This window comes from Phyllostomus discolor, chromosome 14 (genome assembly GCF_004126475.2).
Source record: "Phyllostomus discolor isolate MPI-MPIP mPhyDis1 chromosome 14, mPhyDis1.pri.v3, whole genome shotgun sequence".
Classification (NCBI taxonomy): domain Eukaryota; kingdom Metazoa; phylum Chordata; class Mammalia; order Chiroptera; family Phyllostomidae; genus Phyllostomus; species Phyllostomus discolor.
Window position 1 is genome coordinate 41,772,187 of NC_040916.2, and position 25,425 is coordinate 41,797,611.

The 25,425-nt window shown below is 53.9% G+C and overlaps 1 protein-coding gene and 1 long non-coding RNA gene across 3 annotated transcripts; both read left to right on the top strand.

The window, feature by feature from the left end:
• Positions 1 to 445: 445 nt before the first annotated feature.
• TENT5C (terminal nucleotidyltransferase 5C) lies at positions 446 to 21,953 on the top strand. 2 transcript variants are annotated; one of them, XM_028502816.2, is made up of 3 exons: positions 446 to 1,245; positions 2,824 to 2,947; positions 16,841 to 21,953. In XM_028502816.2, the coding sequence occupies exon 3, from the start codon at positions 16,867 to 16,869 to the stop codon at positions 18,040 to 18,042; it is 1,176 nt and encodes a 391-aa protein (XP_028358617.1). In that variant the 5' UTR covers positions 446 to 1,245; positions 2,824 to 2,947; positions 16,841 to 16,866; the 3' UTR covers positions 18,043 to 21,953. The 2 variants fall into 2 exon arrangements, with proteins under 2 accessions (XP_028358617.1, XP_028358618.1); XM_028502817.2 differs by lacking the exon at positions 2,824 to 2,947 and having other exon boundaries at positions 16,841 to 21,924.
• On the top strand, positions 11,867 to 21,925 carry LOC118498230. Its single transcript, XR_004900757.1, has 2 exons — positions 11,867 to 11,898; positions 21,790 to 21,925. It is a non-coding gene; the product is annotated as an uncharacterized LOC118498230 (long non-coding RNA).
• Positions 21,954 to 25,425: the final 3,472 nt, after the last annotated feature.

The window sequence follows — 25,425 nt, forward strand, 5'->3', positions numbered from 1 at the left end:
ATATTTATTTCAGGCAGAATGGAAGGGCTGGGGCATGGAAATAGTGCATGTGGGAAGTAATCTTTTCTCCCACCTTTCAGTAGAGAATCAGTACAAGCTCAATAAATGTTTATTGATAAATAAGTTACTGTTTGACATAACATACACACACCTTATATTAGGCACTGCACTAATAGCTTTCCCTATTTTTATTTAATACTTACATAACCCTACAAAGCTGTTCCATTTTTAGTCCCACTGTACAGGTGAGGAGATGGAGATTTATGGAGGGTTGGTTAAGTTAGTCGCCCAAAGCCTTACAGATAGTCAGGTGATGAATGGAAATCCCAGGCCAGGTTATCTGAATTTAGAAACAGTACTCGAAACCACATGCTTTGGAATGAGTGGGTGGTGTCCAAGCCCCGCCCCCATGTTATATAACAGGCACGGTTGACCCTGTGACGTGCTGCAGAGGGCTGAAGCTGTCGCGGTAGTCAGCCTTGGGGATGGATTCCGTGAGGCCCCTGGTCCCACTGACTGCACACAGCTGGTTGACTCCTTTCCCAATGACCTCCAGCCAGTTTGGGGAATGAGGAAGGTTCCCGCAGCTCAGAAACCATAATTTTTTCCGAGTTCAAAACACCTTCCAGAGGTAGGCGTGGGGGTTTCACTCCTCATTCCCGGAGAGAACCAACGCGAAACTTCCAGAGAAATAGAAAAAAGAAAAGCAAGTCTGTGGGGGAGAGCAATAGAGAGGGGGAAAGCTTGGGGGTGAGTTATGGGATAGGAACGGCAGAAAAGAGCGTAGTGAAAAGTAGAAAAAGAGGGAGTCCCAGTAACTCCAAAGTTAAGGGGGTATCCACGGAGCCCCTCTCTATTGCGCCTGCGCAGTGCTACCTCTTTTAGTGCTCCCTCCCCTTCCCTCACCCGAAGATTTACTCGTCTCTCGGCAACCATTCACCCAAGGAGCCAATCAGAGGGCGCCTTTTGCCGTGCCCTTACCGTCAGCGTCCAGGCGGAAGGATCCCGCGGGCGCTGGCTCCGCCCTGCCCTGCCCCTTGCTCCCCCGAGAGGCAGGCTTAGGGGCGGGGGCGGGGGCGGGGGTGAAGGACGGGGGCGTGGTCAGGCAGTATAAGAACGAGGGGGGGCGGTGGCCTTGCGGCTCACTCGGTGCAGCTGCTTGGGGGCTGAAGTGACCGTGCTGCTCCTGCTGGGGGCTGCCCACGCCAAGGACCGCACTCTGTCATCTCCTCTTCCACCGCCCAGGTGAGTTCAGGGTCCCCTCCTTCAAAGACTTCAAAGATGCGGCGGAGCCAGAGAGCTGCGCGCTCTACCCTCGGGGGTCTGTCCCTGCGGAGCGGAGCTCGAGTCCTCGCTGAGCCCAGTGGGGGCTCCGAGGCGTGAGGGGTGGTGCGGCCAGGTGAGGGGACCAGGTGCTCCCTTCCCCCGCAACTCCCTCAGTGGCACCCTCCCTCCACTCTCCGCTCCTGTGGGCCAAGCGAGACGCTCCTAGAGGGAGCTGCAACTTTCCAGAGACTTCGGCCAGGCTTGGCAAACTTCAGCGAGTTCCTGATGCGCGTCCCGAGGGCTGCGCGCTGGCCGGCACCGTGGGGGAGGCCGAAGCGTACGTGAAGGGGGCCTTTGGCCACTTCTCGGGGTCCGCCACCCCTCCTCGCTTCGGTTTCCCGGGCTTGCACCTGCCCTCCCACCCGCACGTACACCCTCCCTGGCCCGCGCAGCGCGAATTCGAATGCGGCGGTTTGGGGAGGCGCAGTAGGAGACGCAGCGGTCCGGTCCGGGGCTGATATCAGGCCGGACAGGGGAGGGGCGCTCCTCGGGCTGCGCGCCAGGGCTCGGGCGGAGATCGCTCACTTTTCTTGGACTCACACCAGACTGTGGACACCATAAGCAGCAAAGTGACCTAAGTGAGTGACTTGTGTGCTGCGCTTCTCTCGGAAACTTCTCGGGATTATGGTTTCTGCGACCTGGTTCCGCCCCTTTCAGAAATGAAACTTGCTTACAGAGTAGACTAAAAGCCTGACAGTCAGTTGACTCGGCTAGCGGTGCCGCGGGTGGCTCAGAGGCGCCGCTGCCCCGGGAGGTGTCGCAGTTCAGATCGCGAAGGTTTGGAGGGGAGTGGAAGATGGGTGACGGGCCAGAGTACAGGTGGTAGCCTGCAGACCTCAACACAGCGCCGGCGGGCGGCAAAACAGAACGGCGCTACCTCGAAGCGAGGGGGGGACTTCACCCATCCTCACTAGAACTGGCTATTAGGGCTGGCCGCGGCCGGAGGAATCGGCTCGACCCTCGGCCCCCTTGCTGTTGGTGCGAGGAAGGCTCCTGCAGGGCCGCCCGCCTCCTTAAGTAGAGCCCTGCTGCTTTTTAACTTTTATTTGTTTGTTTTTAAGGCAGTTACAACACGCAAACAACGCAGTGCTTAAAGTGCACCGACTACTGTAAGCGTTTGTGAAGACTGTGTAATCATTTGTATTGTGACAACTGCTATTCAGGATAGGTGGGTTAGGAACCTGAACCTCCTCAGAAAATGAAGTTAAGATTATTAAATCCTCCTGAAGCCGACTCTGGGCTTGGCCCAGCTGTCTTTCAGGGGGGATGAGGGTGGCCATTGTTGGCTCCACTAACCTTTCAACATGTGTAACTTGGCAAGGATCAGAGCAAGGAAGCAAGGTGAGGGTGGTAGGAGTGCTTACCAAGGATTGTGCTGGCGGAGTCTTAAATCCCCAGAGGTAATGGGGGGGCAGGGAGAGACAGGCACTGGAGACCCTGCTGTTGGAGGGGGTGGGGTGGGGACTGGAGAGTGCTGACTTTTCTCTTCGCTTTCAGGGAAGCGGTCTGAGCTGGACCAGCAGGAATTCTGTCCTTTGCCATTGTTGTTTGTGAAGATGGAAAACTTAATATCCCTGGAGTCACGCTTTTACTTGAGATAACTGAAACCTTATGTTTTAAGGTACACCTGTATCTTTAGAGTACACTTATTCTCAATAAGGAGTTTTTAGAAAGGAGCTTTGATGATGTTGTATATGATTGTTCGGGTAGCTGTGGGGAGAGTCTCCTAATATTAAAAAAAAAAAAAACTTTTGCCAGGAGGCTTCTAAATTACTACCCAAAACAAAGTTCCCTAATTTCATAAGGAGCGTTAGTGTGTGACTGTAGAGCTAACAGCAACACGCTTTACGTGACCTTTCTCCCACCGTGCCCACCTGGTATTTCGAGATCTCACTGGGGTAACTGTCAGATGAACTTGATTTAGCCCAGCACCAGCAGCTCCCCTGCTCAGTTCCTCAGCTCCAGCCTGAGCAGCAGTAGCTCCCGAAATCCCATCCCTAGTCGCAGAAGCTCCTCCCCCAGCCCCTCCCCCAGCAGCCCTCCCCCAACAGCCCTCCCCTTAGCCCTCCCCTTAGCCCGCATCCCGCATTCCCAGCGTTCAAGGCTGGAGCGGATTGTGGACATTCTGCACTACCCATCAGAGAACAGAAGTCCTCGTCCTTCTGAAAGTCCAAGGAACTGCCCGGCAGTAAAGATAACTTGGGACTGTCGTGCCCTTGTTCTGCCAGTGCCAGTAACCAGACTCATTCGATCCTGAATTAGGAAGTGACATTTGTTTAACTGCTCAAGTAAGTGGTACCCGGTCTTCCTCTTCCATGTGCTGTGTGCATGGGGCCAGTCCCTGAAGAATGACAGGCTATGAGCTCTGAATGGGTTTGCTAAACCTTTTTTGTGTTACTGAGAGAAGTTGTGGAAGCCCAAGGCTAGTGTTGAGAGTTTTGCTTGTGTTTGGGTTTCACACCAGACTCTTGGCTGTATCTTATTTTTTAGGCGTGTGTGTGTGTGTGTGTGTGTGTGCTCACGTGCGCGCATGCGCAGGGAGGCAGATTAGGGGAAGCAATGCAGAGTCTGAGGTGTTAGTTGGGATAAAACATTACTCTGGTTAGGTAAGGTCCATTGCTTTTTTGTGTTACTGTCACTGAAGAAACAAGGTGATGTAGGAGAACGTGTCCGTCCTGCCACCTGGGTGTTTTGACTGTGGCACGTTAAATTGGCATACGCTGTATTCTGATGAAGCAGACACCTGTGGGCAGACGTGTGCATGTATTTACGGCCACCTGGGAGCAGCAGTGGGGGCAATCGCTTGTGCTGCTTGTGGGACTTCTGGTCTCAGGCTTCTTTATTCTGTCCCTGCATGCGTTATAAGGAAGCTCCTATTTGTAGTTTAAATGGTTTAGAGGAAGCATCTTTGTATAATCCAACTCTGTAAGTAATAGCCTGATGAATTGTTCAGAATTCATAGCGTGTTGGACAGCTGTCCCCTGTAGCCTGCTGGAGAAGTGTTTGCAGCACTTCCTGGAACCACACTAGAAACTAGTGTGAAGAAGCAATTGCTGGTGCTGACTCTCCCTGTGGGGTGTTTGTAGTCTCGGGGCCTTTGGGGTCTTGGTCACTGACCTGCTTTACGTGTTTGTTTCTGGGATCACAGGGATGGAGTCAGTGAGGGGTTAAGTGCTTCCTAGGCAGCCGTGTGTGCCAGGTGCTGAGGAGGCCCCGGGAAGGGCTCTGATGCAGGCAGGGCTGGGGCAGCTTCTGAGGGTCCTCCGGGCACAGTCCCCTTGTCTAAGCGACCAGCATGTGAGCCCGGCAGCAGGGGTGTGTGCTCACCACCACCTCCCCAGTGCGCAGAGCAGGGCCTGTCACACAGAGGTTGAGTGGACGCAGCGCTCTGCTGCCATTCTTCTGGGGGGCAGGGCTCCTTTAAGTAGGTGTGGTCCTGGTGGGTCATGGTGCCAGAGCTTTGGCAATCAAAAGCTCCTAGCTGGAAATGCAGGGTGGATTCCGGGCCTCTTTCTAAATGGAGGCCTTGGAGCTGAGGGGTAGGGACCACTAATTGGCCCACAGCTGAAACCCCTCAAGCCGATACCCTGCTGCCTCCCAGCCCCGCCCACCCTGCGCAGCCACCCAGCACCGGCCTCCCTCACTCGGCTTGATCAGCCGTTCTCGCTCCACGTGCGCTCCGTGGCCAGTTCTGCTGAGTCTCTGTCTTTTTAACTTTTTGTTTTCCACTGCCACCACTGACCTGGTTTAGGGCCCTACAGACAGCAGCTTGATGGGAACCACAGTCAGCTCCTCTCCCTGCCTGCGGCCAGTGCTATGCCCCAAGCTCCTGCAACAGCACCTTTGGGACTCGCAGGCTCTGCCCGTCCTGCTAGAAGGGGCTGAGGGTCGTGTCAGGACCTCAGCCTTGCTGGCTTCTGCGTATTCTCAGCCTCCCCTGGGAGGGGGCTTCCCAGCTGCCCTGCCTCGCTTCACGGTTCACATACTCAAATTGTTGATTGAATTAATGCTGCTCTTTCCTCACCGTCCTTCAGTCCAGCCTTGGACCCTTCCCCGTGGCTTCTGAGCCGCCCTGTCTGAGGATCCCCTTGCTCTGTGCCTCGCCTCTTCAGGATGTCTTTGCAGTTCTGCTTTGTCCCTTAGTTTCTGCTTCTTTCAAATCTTCAGCTGGGTGAACACAAAAAGTCCCATCTCTCCCTCTCTCTCTCTCTCTCTCTCTGAGCTCCCTGGAAACACCTGTGAGAACATTATCCATGAATCATGAGCTGCTCTTACCCCTTTGTGTTGACATAGCTGCTGTCGTCACCTTGCTTAGCCCTCGGGAGGATCAGAGAAGGGGCAGCCCTCTGCCTCACCTGGCTGGCTGCCCCTCACCTCAAACACGCCCTGTTTATTTATCCCCGACCTGTGCTTGTGATGGTGGAGAGGTGGATGTGAGGACCTCCATGGCCAGCTGACTCTGCGTGGCTGTGGCCAGGCCTGTCACTCATGTGGGGGACTGCAAGGCGGTCACAGCAGAGGCGCAGGTCCAGAGCACAGAAGCCGGAGGACACTCACCGAGCACCAGTGTGCGGCCCAGTGCTGGCCTGGGGGTCCCCGTGCCCAGGCCCTTTGCGGCCCGGACCCTGCCCTGCCCCCTGCTGCGCAGCTGCCTTGGCTGTGAGGACACCTGGGTTCTGGTCCCGGCAGCACCTTGACTGCTTCAGGCTTCAGTCTCTTCATCATCAGAAGGACAACAGACCGGCGCTGTCCAGTAGAAATGGGAAGGTCACAGTTAGGTTTCCAGTAGTCACATTTAAAAGTAAACATAAACAGGGGAAGCTAATTTTAATTTTTTTAACCCATCACATCAAAAATCATTTCAATTTGCAATCAGTATAAAAGTATTAATGGGAGGTTTTACTTTTTGTTCCTTGTGCTGAGCCCCTGAAATCCGGTGTGCGTTTTACATGCGCGGCGCATCTGAATTTGGGTTTGCCCCATGTCTGGTGCTCAGCAGCCACGTGAGGTTGTGGGTGGCAGAGCGGGCAGTGCAGGGCTCTGCCATCCACGAAAATCCTTGCCTCTCAAGGTCTGCCTCTGCCTCTGGGGGAGGCAAGGGTTAACACCACGAAGGGATGGCAGGAAAGTGTCAGCTAGGACATGAGCCCTACATGGGCAGAGACCTGTGTGTCTTGCTTCATCTCAGAAGCTTCTAGAACAGCACTGGGAACATCGTAGGCACTCACATCGCTGAAAGAATGACAGGAGCTTCAGTCATCGTGGCTAGCTCATCGATAATCACTCACCTGGGGAGTCAGCCCTCACCCTGGAACACAGGGCGTTTTTGACTCCCTGTCCAGTGCATGTTATCATTATTATTGTCGTTGAGAATAAGTGTAAAGCAACCAAAGGACTGCAGAGAAAATCTGAGAGGGGCAGGGGCTGAAACCCCAATTAAAATTTGAAACTGTAACAGGGAATAAATAAAAAGCGTCTTTGCGATGCCTGATGGCAACGACACACGACTTGGCGAGCACTGACTTAATGGCGATGGCCCCAGCGAGCTGCAGCTGTGGCTGGTGTGGCTCCTCACCTGTGGAAACACCTTGAAAGACAAGGCAGCTTGGCCTCCTGAGGGGCCGTGGGTGCAGAAACAGGTGCCACCCGTGGTTTTGTCCTTTCACTTTGGTCCCACCCCTTCACCCCGACTCTGCCTGCTTACCCAAATTTCCGTTCTTAGCAGCATTTATATTATCGTCAGAGGGCCCGCTGGGCCCGCTGTCATGCTTAGACCTAAAGGCCAGCTCCCTGCCATGTGAGTGTGAACCCCACGGGGAAGGGTCAGTGAGGGATGAAGACCAAGGTTGTGCCACGTGCGTGACCAGCATCCTTAAAGAAGCGGGGGCCTGCTCAGGCTTCAGCATATGCGAGTGGGGGTGTGTGTATGCATCTGAGGTGTGCGAAGGGCATTCCAGCACCTGAGAGTGGCTCATGCCTTTGCTGAGAGGCCCAGGGGTGCCCTTGGTGAGCAGACCGCCAGGACTGAGGACCTCGTTTGGACAGCTGACACCTGTTCCGAACTCCGGGCTGGCGAGTCTAGTGGCAAAAAGCAGCTCTGGAGAAAACCAGGAGGCTGTCAGCCCTTAAGCCCTGGATCATGTGGAACCTTGGTCCTCCTTATAGTAAATGATGCCCTTCTAGAAATCATCTTATTTTCCTGCTAGTCACAACAGGAGGACCGGCTCTGGGGATCTCTCTAAATGAATTCAGACCAGTAACATCCCTGATTTAGAAAGAGGCGTTTGGTAGGCGGGAGTGAGCCACCCGGTAGTGACAAAGATTATTTCCGATTCAAGTTGAGTATTTAGCACTTAATAATGCTGACACCTCCTCTGCTTAGCTTCCACCTGAAGGTGTCTGTGTTCTGACCTCATCAGGGTCCACATTTGCGGGCCTTTCAGCGTCTCCCTGCCAGCACGGCAGCATCTGCGCTGTCCCTGTGACATGGGGCCAGTGTTTTCACTCTGTTCAGGCTGTTTTGTAGCGCCGGCGTTATCTCTCCAGCCACACTTGCTGAAGCATCCTATTTTGACGGACGGGGTGAGCTTTCTGTTTGGAGTCTGCTCAGGGCAGGGTCTGTGGACAGAGCCAGGTCATTGATAACCATGAAGAGTGTATGTTGGCAGCAGGGGGAGGGGGGAAGAACTGGTGAGGGCCCCTCAGACTCAGAAAGCCTGTGCACAGCCAGGCGGCACTGGGTCCTGCTTGGGTCCAGGACCCTCTGTTCTGTCAGCTCGGGCAGCATCCCAGTTGCGGTGGGAGTCAGACCAACTTTTTCAGCTCTGGTAAACATCGGTGCAGAGTGGCTGGGAGGATGCTGATAACCCTGAGAAAACAGATTGAGGAGACCTGGGTGGGATCAGCAGCCGAGAGAGGGGAAAGACCATCTGTGGGTTGTTGTGTCGCCAACTTAGAAGTGTTTTCTCAGGGCACAGGTTTGCGGCCTGTGGGGAGGTTATTTGAACGGAGGTAGAATGTGTCTGTGAGTGTTTGCGTGGGCAACTGTAAACATAGCTTCCGGGGAAAAGTACACACAATGTATTTCATTGTCCTTTTCTTAAACAAGGCATTATTTTATCTGGTTCTATTGCTTTGGGCTGTCATTCAACGTAAACCACTTCATTCCATGCACAGGTGTGTGTCTCAGCTATCTGTGACTTTTTAACATGTTCGAGGGCTGTGGAGAAGTCTCCGGAACATCCCCTCCTCCCTGGTGGCGGGGCTGGCAGCCTGCAGACAAACGGCTTGCTCAGGCTCCCCCCTGGCCCTAGATAACTTCTGGCCTTCACCCCTCTAGGAATTCAGGGAGTCAGGGAGCTTTCCTCTTCAGAAGGCCAAAGCTGCCTTGACCCTGATGTTTCTCCTTCCCTCCCTGTTGTCTGGGGCTGCGTATATTAAACCATGGCCATTCAAAGCTCTTTTCTTAAGGATGAAGGAATCTTAAGGGTCGAACTGTACGCAGGTGGAAAGGCAGCAGGTGTCCAGCCCCAGGGTCACCGTGCATGCGTGGGCCGCTCCTGCTCCCGGTTCAGCTCCAGCTCTCCTTCCTGCACTCACCTGTGGGGTCCTGGTCACTCCTCGGGAACGGACCTACCTTGTCTCTGCAGCCCTGCTGGGTTATCTGTTTCCAGGATCTGGTGGTAACCCTCGTGTCTGCAGGGAGTGTCCTGTTCTGCTGCTCTATCAGCTGATGGGCACTCCTGACCGTCCAGCCACCAGCACAGGTCCTGGCTGGTGCTGCTTTATTCTGGGAGCAGAGCCTCAGCTGCCCAGATAAGTGAGGATCTGCCATTCCCAAACTCTCCCTCATGTGCCTTCATTTTTTCTTTTTTCTTTTTCTTTTTTTTTTTTAGAGAGAGAGAGAGAGAGGGAGGGAGAGAGAGGGAGGGGGAGAGAGAGAGAGAGAGAGAGTGAGGGAGGGAGACATCAATGTGCAGTTGCTGGGGGTTATGGCCTGCAACCCAGGAATGTACCCTGGCTGGGAATCGAACCTGGGACACTTTGGTTCCCAGCCCGTGCTCAATCCACTGAGCTATGCCAGCCAGGGCCATTTTTTCTTCTTAATGCTTGCCTAGCAAGCCGACTGTCCCAGCTCCTTCTACTCCCAGGTCCCCCTCCTGGACTTGCTTTCCCCAAAGTCACCACTGCCTTGCCACCTCGCTGTCATCATGGCGTGCTCTTGGGAGAGGGCCCCAGCCTTCCTCTCCCAGCCACTGTTCCTTTAACACTAACATTAGCCTAACTATTGGAATGTCTAGACTTAATTCCTTCCGTTCTGGTGGCTCGCTAAACTGCAGACACCCCCAAACCCAGAATGGGTTTGAGGGGGAGAGCTTCTGAACTGCCCCTTGTCAGTTTCGTTCCAAATGCTTCTGTCCTGCGTTCAGCACCTGTCACCTGGCCTTCCTCAGGTGACCGTAGCACATCTTTCCGCCATCTCATAAAAAACCTTTACACCGTCTCCCCCTCTCCTTCCTCTTGCTGTGGTCTGCTTCCTACAACTGCCCGAGCAATAGCTGGTCTTCAAAGCTCTACCTGCCCCCCACCAACCCCCCACACTCAGGTACCCACCTCCAGGGGCTTCCTAACGCTCACTTCCGCCACGTGCTGGTGGCAAGTCCCTGGGCAGTTATTTGGCTGATCTCTTTGTCCCCAGCTTTCTCCCCTACAAAGGGGACACCGCAGCATCTCCAGGGCCAGGGATGCTGAAGGGGCCAGCGTGTTAGTCCACACAAGGCCCCACAACGCTTGCACTTGGGATGTTGTCAGGTAGAGTCTGGTGGCTCATATCTGAACACCTGGCTAAATAGCCGTCCCATCGGGCATCCTCTGGCCGTGGCTCTGGCCACACAGAGAGCCCCGGGGGGCTCTGCCTCTGGCGGTGCTGCTGGAGTCTGAGGAAGTGGCGGCGTGAGCCCGTGGGGAAAGGATGTGGGTAGGGCTGTCGGTAAGACGTTCAGTGATGAAACAGCTGATGCACACCCCCACTGGGAAATGGGACTTCCCGCACCACATGGTGGGCAACGCGTTATCTTCTCCCGCGCCTCTCTGCCCTCAGAGCCACCCGGGTGTCCTTGAGGAGGACCCCCGCCCTCGGCTCGGCTGGCGTCTGCGCTGCACGGACACCGAGGGAAGCTGCTCGAGCCTCGCTGTCCGGCGTCTGCCGTGGGGAGGCGGGCACACAGCTGCATGGTTACCAGAAGGTTCTCTGTTTGGTTCTCCTTTCTGGACAGGACCAATCAAACCTCTGTTTTAGAAAAGTTTGCGCTTTATTAGCAGCAAGAACTGGTGGAAGTGGTCACTAATTCCAAGACACTGAGGATCCGGAGACAATTCACTTAATCATCCCTGACCCTTATTGCTTAATGGAGGGAAAGGACAGCTGTGGCTGGAGCGATGGGGATTGATGTGAAGTGGCTCACACTAAGTGCTCTTTCATTTGCTTGTGCGTGTGTCTCTCCACACCCTCCTTTTTCTGGAGGCAAAGGAGCAGACCCAGACCGTGGCTCTCATTCACTCAGCCAGCCACGGGAGGAGGTGGGGCGGGACTTAGTGGGGCATATTGCCATCCACTTTTCTATGCAAGGGAACTTTTTTCTCAGAGTGCCCTCTGTTGTAGACAGAGGCGCACATTGTATATGGAAGATGCCAGCTACAAGTGCGTGGGTCCCCTCCCAGCCAGGAGCCAGGGACAGCAGGTGTCTTTGCTCGGCACACACACCTCCCTTAGATTCTGTCACCAGGCTTGGTCCATGGCCTGTGGCTGGGTCTCTCACCCTGAGCTTCAAAGTGCTAGTAGGAAGGTCCAGGCTATTGACGGGACTAGCATTACCATCGAAGGAATGCTGATGTGCGTTTGAGTTTTTTGTGTATTCTTAAACCCACAGCGGGGTCGGAGGACAAGGATACCGCTCACATGTCTCTGGGCGGGATGGGGGCTGCTGCAGCGGAGAGAGCTGCGGTATTTCCATGGCACCTCTGCACGGAGAGCTCCCAGAGCTCTCATGCTAAAGATCATAGGCCTGGACCTAAGTATGTACCTACCGTCTTTTACTTCTCGGAGGTACAGCTGCACATACACCAGGAACTCTGGGCAGCCTCTGTGTCTCATCCCAGACACCAGGAGGAACCAGTGTTGACTTGCCTGAGAGACCTGGGCTTGGCACCGATGCTCTTGGCACTCTCAGCCCCTTTGCCCCTCTGCCTGCCCTGCTCGCCTGCCTGGCGTCCCCTCGTGCCTTCCTGGCCACCATCACTCCTGTTTCTGGGACCCAGACAAACGATGAAGCAGGACTAGAGATGGCTCTTCCTCCCCTACATGGGCTCAAACACAGGTTTTCAGACCATTCTGCACTGAGTGGCTGTGTCCCAGGTGGGGAGTGGGGGACAAAGATAAGTCAGGTATCAGCTCGTCTTCTGGGGGCTTGGTTTAATCTCCTGGCCTCCCTTGGCTTTCTTCCTCACTCTGGCGGCCATCCCTGCACGCCCGTGTTCTCTTCGTTGTGTGTGTGTGTGTGTGTGTGTGTGTCTGTCCTGCCCTCCCGGGGCAGCCAGGGGGTGGAAGAGAAGGAACTCGGGGCTACCCGAGATCCAGTCATTCATCGTGAGCCAAGCGTTTTAGAAGAGTTAGAACTGGGTGGGATGCTGGTCATCCTCCCTTATATAAAGGTGCCTGAATGTCCAGATCAATGGGAAATTATGGTCCTTACCTTTCCCAATGTCTTCTGTGCAAAATAGAATGACTCTGTTTCTCAGGCAGCGAAAGGAAAAATCAAACACTTGAGTTTGAGCTAATTTTTTTCTAGTCACTATTTTGTGAATTTTTGAACCAGCATTTGCCTCCAACCAGGGCCTTTCACGAGCTGGGAACGAGAGAGGATTATGTCAACGTGGGTTTCCAGCGGCTGATTAAAACCAGCCCGTTCTGCTAAGCCCTCTGGTGTGCTCTCTGAGCGCCAAGGGCCGAGGACTCCGATTCACTGGTAATGCCAGCGTGTGTCTAAGTAACCGGAAAATGTGCTTCTGATATCTGAAGTGGGATGGGCGAGGGAAAACAGAATTCCTTTACACTAGGCATCCATAACTCATTTGGGGTTCTCCTAATGCGCTAAGGCCCGAACATGATCTCAGCCCGCATGTGCGCCTTCAGGAGCCTGAGCTCCTGTGTCTAAATCGTGGTGAACTGGGAGAGTCGACACCCCCACCGTGGGCTGGGCACTGGTCACGTCCCACGCTGGGCTCGTACACGGACTGCCTTTCTCTGAAGGTTAAGTTAACTCCATTGAAGTGCACGTGTCAGAAGTGACAGGGAGGAAGCCAACCACAGGTGTCTTAAGAGTCTTGAAAAAGTGCTTATTGCATTCATTAAGGTTCTTGCAGCTGTAGCTAATAACCAGCGTATCAGTGTCATACGAGGGTGGCCGTACTATGTCTGAAGTGAGGAATAGCAATTATTACAAAACCACTCAAACATTTTCGGATAACAAACATAGAATGGAACGAGGTGGGATGGCTTGTCCATTATTTTGAAAGTTTGGGGGATTTTTTGTTGTTTTTGGTAAACAGTGGACATCTTTTATACAGCACATAAGTAGAAACTCGACTGAAAGCCATTCTATCGGAAACTAGTCCCTCCTCCCCAGCCCGCCCCTCCAGGGGTCAGAGGTTAAGGCTTGGAGGGAAGCTTCAAAGTGTGTGTGGTTGCGTCATGTGGCTGTGGGGGTGGGAGGAATAAATAAGGTAGCAGATGAGTAGGAGGTTCATAGGGGAAAGATTGCAGAACACAGAGAATACGATTTTAACTTTTCTCAACTAACACGTGTGTAGGTTCTAAATTCAAAAGGGACAAAATAGATCTTCCTTTGTCCCCCGTCTCCCAACCGAGCGGTGCTCCTTGGTGCAGGCCGAACCGCTGTGTGTCCTTCCAGAGACTTTATGGGTGTGTAAGTACAGACTTATACTTTTGCACACATTTTTGCACCTTTCCATTACACAGTCTCGATGAGCGTTTCACACTCGTGCAGACAGAGCCACCACCGTTCTTCTCTACAAATGTGTGCCCTGGCGCCTGGGGCCCCACGGACACTTCTCCGATGAGCAGCCCTGCGCACACCTGCAGGCGCGCCCGCCGGGCGGCACCCACAGCAGGCTTCCTAGACGCACAATTGCCCTGTCCCAGGGAGCAGCCGCTGCGAACCGAGAGGCCACACTGCTCCCCAGGGAGAACCCACGGGCACCGTGCCCAAGGTCGCTGCAGCTGGGTCTGCCAGTCCGATGGGTGACAAGGCCACACTGAAGTTTTCATTTGCCTGTCCCTTTAGGGCGAGGTTGGGTGTGTCACGCACCTGAGCTGCTGTTCGAGCCCCGTGACCCTTCTTCTGTTAGGGCTTCAGTGTTTCTGATCCGTGGGAGCTCGCTCGTCATGGAAGACACGAATACTTTGCCTAATGTTACAAATAGTCTTGTCTTCTACCTTCCTCATGGCATTTTTACCATGCAGATATTGTCATTTCGCTATAGGCAAATGTATTGATTTGGGGGGTCTTTTAGGTTTTATATGATGTAGAGAGGAGGAATACCTACTCAATGTAAATCTATAAATTCCATGGTTTTCTTCTAGTACTCTGAGGGTTTCATACTTTACACTGAAGTTTCTGATGCATCCATCTGGATCTGAGTTTGGCACACAGTAAGGAGCCAACTGATTTATTTTTTAAAGTCTAACTATCCAGATGTCCCATGACTTTTCCCTTTATTATCCGGAAGTGACTCCTTTATTATATGCTGACTGCCCTTATTAATAGATCCTATTTCTAGATTTTAAAAAATTCCCTCCCATCGATTTGTCTGCTTTTCGTGCCAGCGTTTCAGCAACTGCGGCTTCGCGATCTCTCCGATGCGGCCCGCACGCCATTTCTGTTTTCTGTGACCTTTCCGGCTGCCCCTGCCCCTCCTCCCGTGTGAACCTTACAGATTCTCAGCCTAAAACAGCTTCTAACGTGGGACCCACTGCAAGTTCAGAGGTTTAAAAATGTACGAAACCTCCCCTGTCTGTGTCCTTTCTCTGCCCCGGGAGGAGGAGCGACAGCTTTCTTCAGGTGCGCCCTGGTCTCCGTGTCCCTCCTCTGAGGTTAGGAACCACCGTTCCGGAGGCGGGGTGTTCCTGACCGTAACTCTCCACGACTTCTTTTTTTAACGATTCCTTAGAAAGAAAGGCCTGAGCCAAGAACCTTCCCTACGGTTATTCTCTGCACCATGATCGAGGTTCTTCCTGGCGATTTTCTTAAAATTAATTGTTCCCTCTATTCCAAGTATTGGGTTGGATTGCGACTCCCCAGTTGTATTTTTACAGGTAGATCAGCACAGCTGACTGACATCTGTGTCACCAAGTCACAGCTGGCTTAGCAGTGGCTCAGGGCACAGCGCCGGCCGTACCTTTCCGTGGTCGTCTGGGCTGGGCTGGGTCAGGTCGTGCCCTGTGTGACAGGCACAGGTGCCCTGGATGCTCGTCACGAAAGGGGCCGCGGAGAGCCGTGTCCGCAAAGCACGTCAGGAGGGAAAACTACTCTCTCAAATCTGACCCGACGCCAGATGCCAGCTACAATAATCACGAAGTCCCCCCTCACAAGTTCCGCCTGGCCTCCTGAGCTCAGTGCTGCAGCAGGATGGTCCCGATGGCTGAGGGCTCTTTAATGCCGTCCGAACAGGTTTGAAGGGAAGCTTGACCTCCCCGTTGGCGTGACTCTTCTGTAGCAAGCAGAGGGGCGCTCGCCCTCAGACTGGTCTTCCTGGGGCTCAACCTTCCCAGCTCCAACCGAGCAAATCCGGCCCCTTAACCCACGTGCGAACGGGAGCCTGTGATCGCCCGAGGAGGGCGCGGAGGGCCAGACCGGACGAGGCCATGTCTTGGCCGCGTGCTGCCTTGGCCCCTCGGTCCCAGCCGTGAGCTCCTGTGGCCCTGCAGTCTTCTTGTGTCCCGTCCTCTTAGAGATCTTCCTCTCCACCCCAGTGAGAGGACCCTTCCCTAGTCTGCCTTCACACTACATTTTCTCTCTGCCGCACACCGCCTCGTGTCGATGCGTTGTGTCCTCACCCACCTCCTCAGCGGGCAGCTCTGGGAAAGCCCAGCTCACTGCATCCAGGGGACCCCGACACTGACAGCCACCCCGTCGATAGGAGCGGGGTGGGTGAGGCAAGGATCCCCGGCCCCAGAGTAAGACCAAAATTCCAAGTTGAACCCCAGGTCAGCGTGTGCTGGATGCTCATTCAGAAGCAGCAGCTTCCAGACAGGCACCTGCAGAGGCCGTGGGGCGGACTTGGCGTGTGTCTGGGAAGCCAGAAGGGTGAAGGGGGAGGGAGGGCTGCCCACCGGGCAGTCTGAGGACAGCACCCCGACCTTGTGTTGCCGCCCCTCCATCCCTGTAGCTGATGTTCGACCCCTGTGGGTCCACAGGCACCTTGCCCCTACCACTTCAGCATCTTCTAATATGCTATCCCAATGTCTGGGAATCTGCTGCCTTTCATTTTCTGCAAAGTGTAACTTAGTTGAAAATGACTTTGGTGACTTGGTGGCTCTAGCAGGTCAAGTGTGAGCAGTGACGTTTTCTCCTACTTCTGAGTGTGGGCTTTCAGCTCCTTGGGTAGTTTCAAGGGACTGGTTTTCAAAATGCAGTTGAACATCGACTCCCCTGAGGAAGTCTCCTGCATGCTGTACAGGCCTCCTTGCTGGGCAGAGTCCTCCCACTGCAGAGCCGACCTGACCCCTCGTAACCCGGGAATCTCATCATTCACGGCTCCCTGGTCCCGCCCTGGGTAATGAGAGTGCCTCTCAGAGGGCAGGCCACTCCCATTCGGGAGAAGGACGTGGGTTCTTGCTAACAGGATGCCAGTGTGTGTGGTGCTAACAGGACTGACCAGGTGGCTGTGGCCTAGAGTTGCGAGCTCATCTAGTCACGGAGTGAGGGAAGTCCCTTCTTGGGGCTCCTGTGTTCTGCATGTGGCCTGGGTGTCAGCCAGTTCGAGATGCAGGGAGGGAGCTGAGGGCAGGAGAGGTGGTTTTCACAGAAAACAAGGAAACTTAGCAAAGCCCATAGGCACTCTGTTGGCTAAGGTTATGTCCAGGTTACTTGGTGTAATGAGTTTGTCTCCTTCCCTTCGCACAAACTGGCACAACCTGTCCCCTCCACCCCCTTCACGTGGACCAAACATGTGAAACAAAACAAGCACATAAAACGAGATTATGAAGTTGCCCAATTTGGTATAGGGTAAGGTGGATCTTGGCCTTACTTCATGACGGCACTGCTGTTTACGTATTTAACTCATTTGGCCCTCACGGCAACACCCAGCAGTAGGTCCGCTCAGCACTGTTTACGGGAAAAGGTTCAAAGAAAAATCAGCATCGTCTCTGAGCCCCCCGAGCTGCTTTGCCAGTGGAAGTGAACCCTAACTCTGTTTCTCACCCCCTCACTTTCAGTTTCCCTGGCCAGAGCGTCCCCCAAGATGGCAGAGGAGAGCAGCAGCGCCAGGGACTGCGCGTCCTTCAGCGTGCTCAACTGGGACCAGGTCAGCCGGCTGCATGAGGTCCTGACCGAGGTCGTGCCCATCCACGGGCGAGGCAACTTTCCGACCTTGGAGATGACCCTGAGGGACATCGTCCAGACCGTCCGCAGCCAGCTGGAGGAGGCAGGCATCAAAGTGCAGGACGTCCGGCTGAACGGCTCCGCCGCCGGCCACGTTCTGGTCAAAGACAACGGCTTGGGATACAAAGACCTGGACCTCATCTTCCACGTGGCCCTCCCCACCGAGGTCGAGTTCCAGCTGGTCAAGGACGTGGTGCTGTGCTCCCTTCTCAACTTCCTGCCGGAGGGCGTGAACAAGCTCAAGATCAGCCCGGTCACCCTGAAGGAGGCCTACGTGCAGAAGCTGGTGAAGGTGTGCGCGGACACCGACCGCTGGAGCCTCATCTCCCTCTCCAACAAGAACGGCAGGAACGTGGAGATGAAGTTCGTCGACTCCATCCGGCGTCAGTTCGAGTTCAGCGTGGACTCCTTCCAGATCATCCTGGACTCTCTGCTCTTCTTCTACGACTGCTCCAGCCACCCCATCTCCGAGCACCTGCACCCCACGGTGATCGCGGAGAGCGTGTACGGGGACTTCGAGGAAGCCTTCGACCACCTGCAGAACAAACTGATCGCCACCAAGAACCCCGAGGAGATCAGGGGCGGGGGCCTGCTCAAGTACAGCAACCTCCTCGTGCGGGACTTCAAGCCCACAGACCAGGAGGAGATCAAAACTCTGGAGCGTTACATGTGCTCCAGGTTCTTCATCGACTTCCCAGACATCCTGGACCAGCAGAGGAAGCTGGAGACCTACCTGCAGAACCACTTTGCCGAAGGGGAGAGGAGCAAGTACGACTACCTCATGATCCTGCGCAGGGTCGTGAACGAGAGCACCGTGTGCCTCATGGGGCACGAGCGGCGGCAGACCCTGAACCTCATCTCCCTGCTGGCCTTGCGCGTGCTGGCCGAGCAGAACATCATCCCCAGCGCCACCAACGTCACCTGCTACTACCAGCCGGCTCCGTACGTCAGCGACGGCAACTTCAACAACTACTACATCGCCCAGTCTCCAGTGACCTACAGCCAGCCCTACCCCACCTGGCTGCCCTGTAACTAACCTTGAGACCTGAGGGTTTCCACGGCGGGAACCCCCCGTAGGGCAGGGGCTCTCAGGTAGGGGAGCCTCCTTCTAGATGTAGGTGTTTGCCTCTTAAAGGGGAACTCAGCTCTGATTCTGCTTTTTTTTCTTTGTGTACCCATCGGAGTGGGTCTACAGTGTGTCATGAGCCAACCCTCACGGGACCCATTGTTCCAGTGCCACTTTGGAAAAAGCTGTAGGAAGCATGGCCTGTCCACATCTTTCCGAGACAGACACTAACCTGCCGTGTCCCAAGCATGGGCTCGGGGAGGTCCGAGCTCTGTGCGGTGACCCAGGCGGGGGAGTCGCCCGGGCAGGGTGTGAGAAGCACGGGGCCGCGTGTCTTCTCACCGGGGCCTGGAGAAGGCCCTGCCGGCGCCCGCCGGGGGCTCTCAGCTACACGAAAGCTGTGCCGATGGTCTGTGTTCCTGCATCAGTTTTAGTCAGGCAGGAAAGGGCAACCGCGAGGGTGCTCCCGTGACTTCAGTTTCGTTCCAAGGACTGCGCTGCGTGTGTTACTCCCTGTCAGCAGAGCTGAGGACTCCTCTCACCAGCACGCCAGGGCCGGACGCAGGTCCGGCTGGAGCGGTCCATGGTTTAGATGCTGCGCTCCTGCGAGGAATTGTGTGTGAGATTGCTGAGACGGAAAAAAAAAAAAAAAGAGAAAAAGGCCTTTTTGTGAAATGTAACTTGAAAACAAAATAAAACGTGGAACATAATGTTAAACTAGGATTGTGGTGGGGGTAGGAGTGATTGTAAATAGGAAAGCTGAATGTCCACTTTTTCTTTAAGGAATTTTGATGACTGACACTTTGTTTTTCCCTCAGCAGCTCGTCACTTTTGTGTTTCTTTCCCCTGAGACTGAGGGTCACGCCGAGTCTGGGGTCATTGGAGTAGCTGACGTGTGAGGGTCTCCCTGTGTTTTCACTGGAAACCCGTCCTGGTCACATTCCAAGTAGGACAAGCTGTTTTTCTGGAATACTTGTGCTGATTTTTTTGTTTGTTTGTTTGTTCAGAAGTAGTGATTTCCTTCTCCAGATTTTTTTTTGACAGCAAATAAATTCAGGAATTTCAGTAAAACTGGGCAGCCTGTGGAGTGATCTGCCCATGTGGGCAGATATCTTTGGCTTAACTGTGCTTTAGAATGGAACCCCCTGCCCCCGTGCGGGGCGTGAGGCGGAGGGCTGGCGTCCGGGCGGGCCCGTGTGTGACAGCCGTGCCGGGGCGCCTTGCAGCAATCAGTCCTGGTGTATTTGGGGGTCAGTTGCGTGAATGAAGAATCATCTTCCTGCTGCTGGTAGATTTGACCACACTTGTTTATATTCTGCACTTTAGAAGGAGAACAGTATTAACCTCTAGTCTAAAGCAAGCTTAGCAAACGGAGCGCTCTAGGCCGCCGCTTCCCCAGTAGATGAAGTGCGGGGTTTTGTGTTTTGAAGTTTTTTTGTGTGATCTCCTAGCAAGCATCACCTCAGGGTGTCCAGGGCCAAGAAACCCAATCTTGCCAGCCAGCCGGGGTTCTACAGCGATTCCATCTAGCCCGAGGTCCTGAGTTTAAATTTGTCCCGTGGCCGTGCAAAGCCCAGCCCCGAGTGAGTGCTTTCTCCTCGCTTGAATAAGCAATGAAGTTGCCTTCTTACAGAAATGCTGAATAGAAAACGAGTGGTTTACCTTTTTTTTTTTTTTGAAGATTATATTTTCAGGGTTTTTTCCTAGAATGTGGTGTCTTGGTCCTCTCAAAAAGCAGGTGGGGCCTGGCTGAAGCCCAAGGCTTAGCTGCTATCCAGGTTGCGCTATAGGAGGTGAAGAGAAGCCACTTCTTAGTGGAACCGGCTCCTGTTCTCCGGGAGCCGGTCATGTCTGAATGCACTGGCTCGGAGTCAAGGCTGGTTTGGTGTTGGAGGGGAGGGGCGGGGTGCTCCAGTGTTAGAAGGGGGGCAGTAAAAGAAGAGTGGATCCCAACTTTGAAAACGACATGGTCATCCAGGACCTTAATAGACTGCCATTGTGGTCAGATGGCAACATGCTTGCTCAAAAATGACAGATCTGTGTAACCAAAGCTTTGAAATTCGACGGAGCCGCCAACAGAAGCACTCGCCACCGTTATTCGGGACTGTGCCCCCAGGAGGCGTGGGGGACTGGGCAGCGAGGCTGCAGATGAAGAGGGGACCAGACCCGCGTCAGGCCATTAAATGTCAGTTTGTCCTTGGAGTTCTTTCTGCTCGTTTTCTTCTCCCACCCCCCCTCCCAGCTGGAACTGGTCCTTTGAGAGTGGAGGGAAGCACAGAAGATGCTCAGAGCCCCCAGCCTCCAGTCCTTTCCCACCATGCAAGATGGCCAGCTTGGAGGTCTCCTCCCCCGAAGCCTTCAGGCAGCCCAGCTGTTCTGGAGTTTGAGAGCAGGCGTGTTCTAGAACCATCAGGGTAAAAAGCCACACTGACCGAAGCTGTACTTTTGAAATATCACCCAGGGCTAAGTGGTGTCTCCACCTGCTCTGGGAGCCTTTTGCCTGCCTCAGACTAGACCAGGTAACCTTGAATTTCAGGTGTCTGGAAATTCTAGCTGAAACCTGCCTTTCATGCGGCTCCCAAGCACCAGGTACTCTGAAGCTGTACTGAGTCCTGTGGCGGTTCTTTTCTGTGTGTTGAGTAACATGAAACTTGGCCGTGGCCAAGGGCACTAAAGTTCAAGTGCAAGTTCTCACATACATTTACGCAGTCTCATTTGCTTCAGGGCTCTGAACAGTTTTCTGATGCTTTCTGCTAGTGTGCGCTCGTTGCCCCAGCCTGCACCTTGGAATCAGGTCAACAGCAGGGAGATTCAAACAGCACCTTTTCCCTTGTGTTGGCAGAGGGCGCGCACGGAGTTCCTGGCCCTGAGCTCCAGTCTCACCCTTAAACCTCACCTTGGCAGTGAGACACTATTCCTCACTCAGTAACTGCAACTCTGAAACCGAACTCCGTGTCACCAACACCTTCAAATCAGGGTTTCCGCTGACCACTTGTGGGATATGGCATCTGGAGGACTGGCAGGTGGGGGAGTCTGTCAGGAAAGATGCTGGGTGTCTGCTATTTGGTGACTATTGTGGTTTGACATTTAAGTCCCTGCCCCCGCCCCCCACCCCAAGTTTGATTTTTCCCTGGAGATTGGAGTTACGGTGAGCTGTGTGTGAACCTGTGGAGTTCTTTGTTTGTTTTTTTTGGTGATGCATTAGTAAGCAAATGGCTAACGCCCAAATCTGCTTGTTCCTCAGCCTCCCCACTAGCACGGGCCCCTTACCTTCCTGGTAGGTGAGGATTGGAACCAGTACTGCTTTCTTAACTTTGGGAAGTGGTGCCACTCAAAAGCACCTTCCTAACTTTCGGAATGGCTCCCTTCTCGTTAACTTTGTGGGGCAACTTTTTGGGGCTGGTGCCTTGTTGTAGGGTGCAGCTGGATTCCGAGCTCAAACATCCTATTCCAGAGACTAAATGATAGTTATCCAGTTGTGAGAAAAGACCCCAATGCCCACTAGGGCTGTGACTCTTGGGGTGTCTGCCTGGGGCTCCCCACGAGGGAGAAGCCTTTGGGGGGGATTCTGTAAGGTGAGAGAACTTCCAGTGGCCAAGGTTAAATCCGTACCCTTAATCTGGCAGAGACCAGAATGCCACAGCTGACCTTGGAACCCATTCCAATTCCGCCAGTTACATTCAGAGGACCTTGGGAGGGGTGTGTGTTGGGGGGGAGCAGGGGAAGGTGATATATTTAAAAAGACCTGACAAATTTTCAGGATTATTTGTGGAGACTTCAAGGTGAGGATCAGGAAATAAAATGCTTTTTTTGTGAGTTCAAGTTCTAAATCTTGTTGACCTATCACTTTATTGAGAAAAAAAACACACACACAAAAAAACGGCTAAGTGTCAGCAAAAGAAAACGCTTGGAGTTTTGCCTGGGTTAGTGCGAGGTGGTGCAAACTGCCGTGTGTGTTTGCCCAGCAAGGTGAGGAGACCATCCACGAAAGAGGAAGTCGTTCAATAACACGGATCTGTGAGTGTTTGAAAACGCAAGCCATCTGGGTTTTTTTTTTTTTTTAAATGAATGAAAAAAAAATAGCTGCTTTAGGAAAATTAAGATTTTTTTTTATCCATTAACTTCCAAATTAATGCAGTTCAAAAGTAAGATACTCATTAGGTTAGACTAAATTGGAAGCTTTTGTTACGCTAGACGTGCATAGCCTTTGAGATAGTGATTTGCTAGGATGTGTGAGGTTTCCTCTTTGGTGTGATGGTCACTGACCTTCGTGCGTGAAGCAGGTAAAATCAGTTATCAATGCAAAATGTATTAGAACTTGATGAAATAGAGCTTTGAGTTTGAGAAATAAAGATGTATTTAAAAAAAACCCACCGTGTCAGTCATGAGACCTCACTGTGTTCATTCCTTTGTGCGTCTCTTCAGTGTTGGTGAACTTGCTCTATGTTCCAGGGAAGATGCTGCATGGTGGTGGGTGGTTATCAAAAACACCCTCGGACAGGCCTCCGAAGCCGGGGCTTTCTTGGGGGCGGGGGGAGGTCGTCACCTCGGGGCTCATCATTCCCTTCCTATCTGGCCTCCTCCCCAAGGTGCCCAACTAATTTAAACTGAGCTTCGCTATTGACCACAGCCTCTCAGCTAATGCCCGCGTTCCGCGGTGTGGTCCTGTTTGATTCAGTGCTAAAAGCTAGGTTCTCATCAGCTTGACCTTGGCCCCACACCCCTCTCAGTAAGAGAACTGGTTATTTACTTTACTAGACACAACTGCTACCCTGGTTTCTTCACATTTTAAAATAGGCCAGAACGTGAACAGGCGACATTTGAGTAGTTGGTAGACGACATTTGGGGGTGGGATATAAAGAGATACTGTAGATCCTGCCTGGTGACCAACTTGCTTCCTGATTCCTCTGGTTCAATTCACAACCCCCCACACCCCACAGCCCTGCCCTGTCCAGGGCCTCAGTTCTGCGCTGAACTGCTTTTACTCCTGTGGTGTTTTCTGTACTGGTCATCAAAAAGCATATGACTTGGTATAAAAGCTCTTCACCCCCTTGACTTCAACCTGCCTGTTGCTCTCCTCAGACCTCTCGGTGTGAGGACGTGCAGCTCTGGGACCCCGTGGGCGGGGAGGCCTCCTCCAGACCACTCCTGTGGAGTGTGTGCTCACTGGCCCCTTCTGCTCCCCCGAGGCCCTTCCTTGCAGCCAGCCCGCCGCCTCTGTTGTCAGCATCTCCTCGCACGGGCTCCGCTTTGGATCCGGAACAGCTCACGGAGGTTGGAGTGACTCTCTCTTCCCCCTCTGTGATCACAGAACTGGGCCCAAATCAAAGGGCAATTTTACGATCCTGCTGCATTTGCCCAGGAACCAGCTGCAGGTTCCTGCTGCGGCGTTCCTTGACTCTGCCTCTTTGGCGTTGCCTTCAGCACTCCCGTGGGCCACTTCGTGAGTCTCCTCACTCGCCTCCCCTCATCTGCCTTGATCCATCAGGGGCTCTTTCTGAAACAGGTGTGCCTGGGCGCACTCACTGCGCAAGGGCAGATGTCAGACTTAGAAGCGTGAGGGGTCCTTCCCAGCCTTTTTCCTGATCTGCTAAGCAAGCTTCCATCCCATTCCGGAGCACACATCCCCTTCTTGCCTCCCCCCCCCCCCCCCCCCCGCAGAGAGCCACCCCAGACCCAGCTGAGCTGTCACCCTCTGACTGTTTCTGGCCTCGCACCTGCCGGGCAGTATCAGTTCTAAACCTAGGTTGGGCACACCTGTGTTTCATTTTCCCCGGCCTGCCCTCCCCCACCCAACTGGCAGCGATTTCATGCTTCAGAGGCTGAACTCGGTGTTTTCGTCCCTGGAGTGCTTGGACCTGGGCCACTGGCAGCTAGAAGGCTGAATCCTGGATCGTAACCTGGATGTGCTGTATGTGCATCGCCGTGCCAGCAATCGTTTTAGTCCGGGCTTGTCCAGGCCAATATTCTCGTGCAGATCAATGTGCGTGTGACTTCCCAGTTCTCCAGAATGAGTCGTCATCACCTGGGCACCGACACTGTTGGCCACGGGTGCCCTTGACCTCCTGAACAAAGTCTTTACTCATAGCTGAGGCCCTCACCCTCCAGTGTATTCTTCCAAGTTCCCCACCCACCCGATACCCACAGTAGACTTTCTCGCTGGGTGTTTAGTGGAACTTATTCCTGAGTCACCTCCGATTATTCATGACTCAGCATTACAGCAGTGCGGCCATCAGCACCAGGATCTCCAGGATTCCGGCAGTATCGGTGTATTTTCAATTCCTGGGCCATTTTTTCTCCTGCACTGTCCAAGTAGCGACTTGGGTAGGATAGTAATGTACTTGGTTGTCATTTGGGATTCCTGTCTGCTGGAAGATGCTAAGAGCATTGGCAGGACCTCAGACAGTTTACCAAGCAACCCACGGGGGAGCAAGGCCAAGGGGAAATAAGACAAGGGAGCAGCCCAGTCTGGAATAGAGTAGGAAGTTGGATGGCACCACGGTCAGTGTCTGGTCCACCTGCCACACCTGCTTAAAAGCTGAAGGGGACATTGGTGAGATCAAGTGACCACCTGCCCCAAGTGACAACAGCAGAGCTGGGGCCACTGTGCTGGTTTCCTGCCTCCCAGTCCCGTGCTCTCTCCTCCACCACAGGCCTGTGTCCCTCTTCCGGGGCAAATGCCATCTGGAGAGCGTGCTGGCCTGGCAGATGAACCGTAGGTCTCTCGGCCACTTGACTGGCATCCCTCTCTCACAGAGCAGATTTCTGTGAGCGCTGTCAAAAAGCCCGGGAGGTGGCCGTGTTGGGAGGCCCCGGGTCACGCCCAAGTGGGTCACTCCTCGCCCAGCTCCCAGCCACTCGGCCTGCCTGTTCTCACCTCGGCTGCATCTCAGGCCCGTCAGCTCCAGGGCTTTTCATCAAAGCAGGTCCCCACCCAGGGTGCCTTGCACTGTGGGCAGTTTCTTAAAAGTGGTCCTAGGAGAAGGGGCGAGAAGAAAGGCTCCTTCCGTCAGATGCTCGCCAGGGAAAGGGGTCTGGAGCTGTGGTGCGTGTGGATGGGAGGAAGGGAGAGCACAGCAGAGACTTTGGCCAGACTCCCCCGAAACAATTTGAATGCACCCAACACGGGTTGTATGTGAGCCTTTGCTCAGGGGCCTGTCGGAAGTTCAGCCGTGAGAAAATGGAAGGGTGATTGCTCACATCTGACGAAAGCTTTCGGGTTTCACACCTGTATGCTACGTAGCTCGTAGCTCGCGGGCCTCAGAAACCTGGGCAGTGGGTAGCGGTGCCCCTCTTCACAGATGGGGGGCCAGAAGCTCCGAGTACTGCAGAGCCTCTCAAGGTCATGTATCT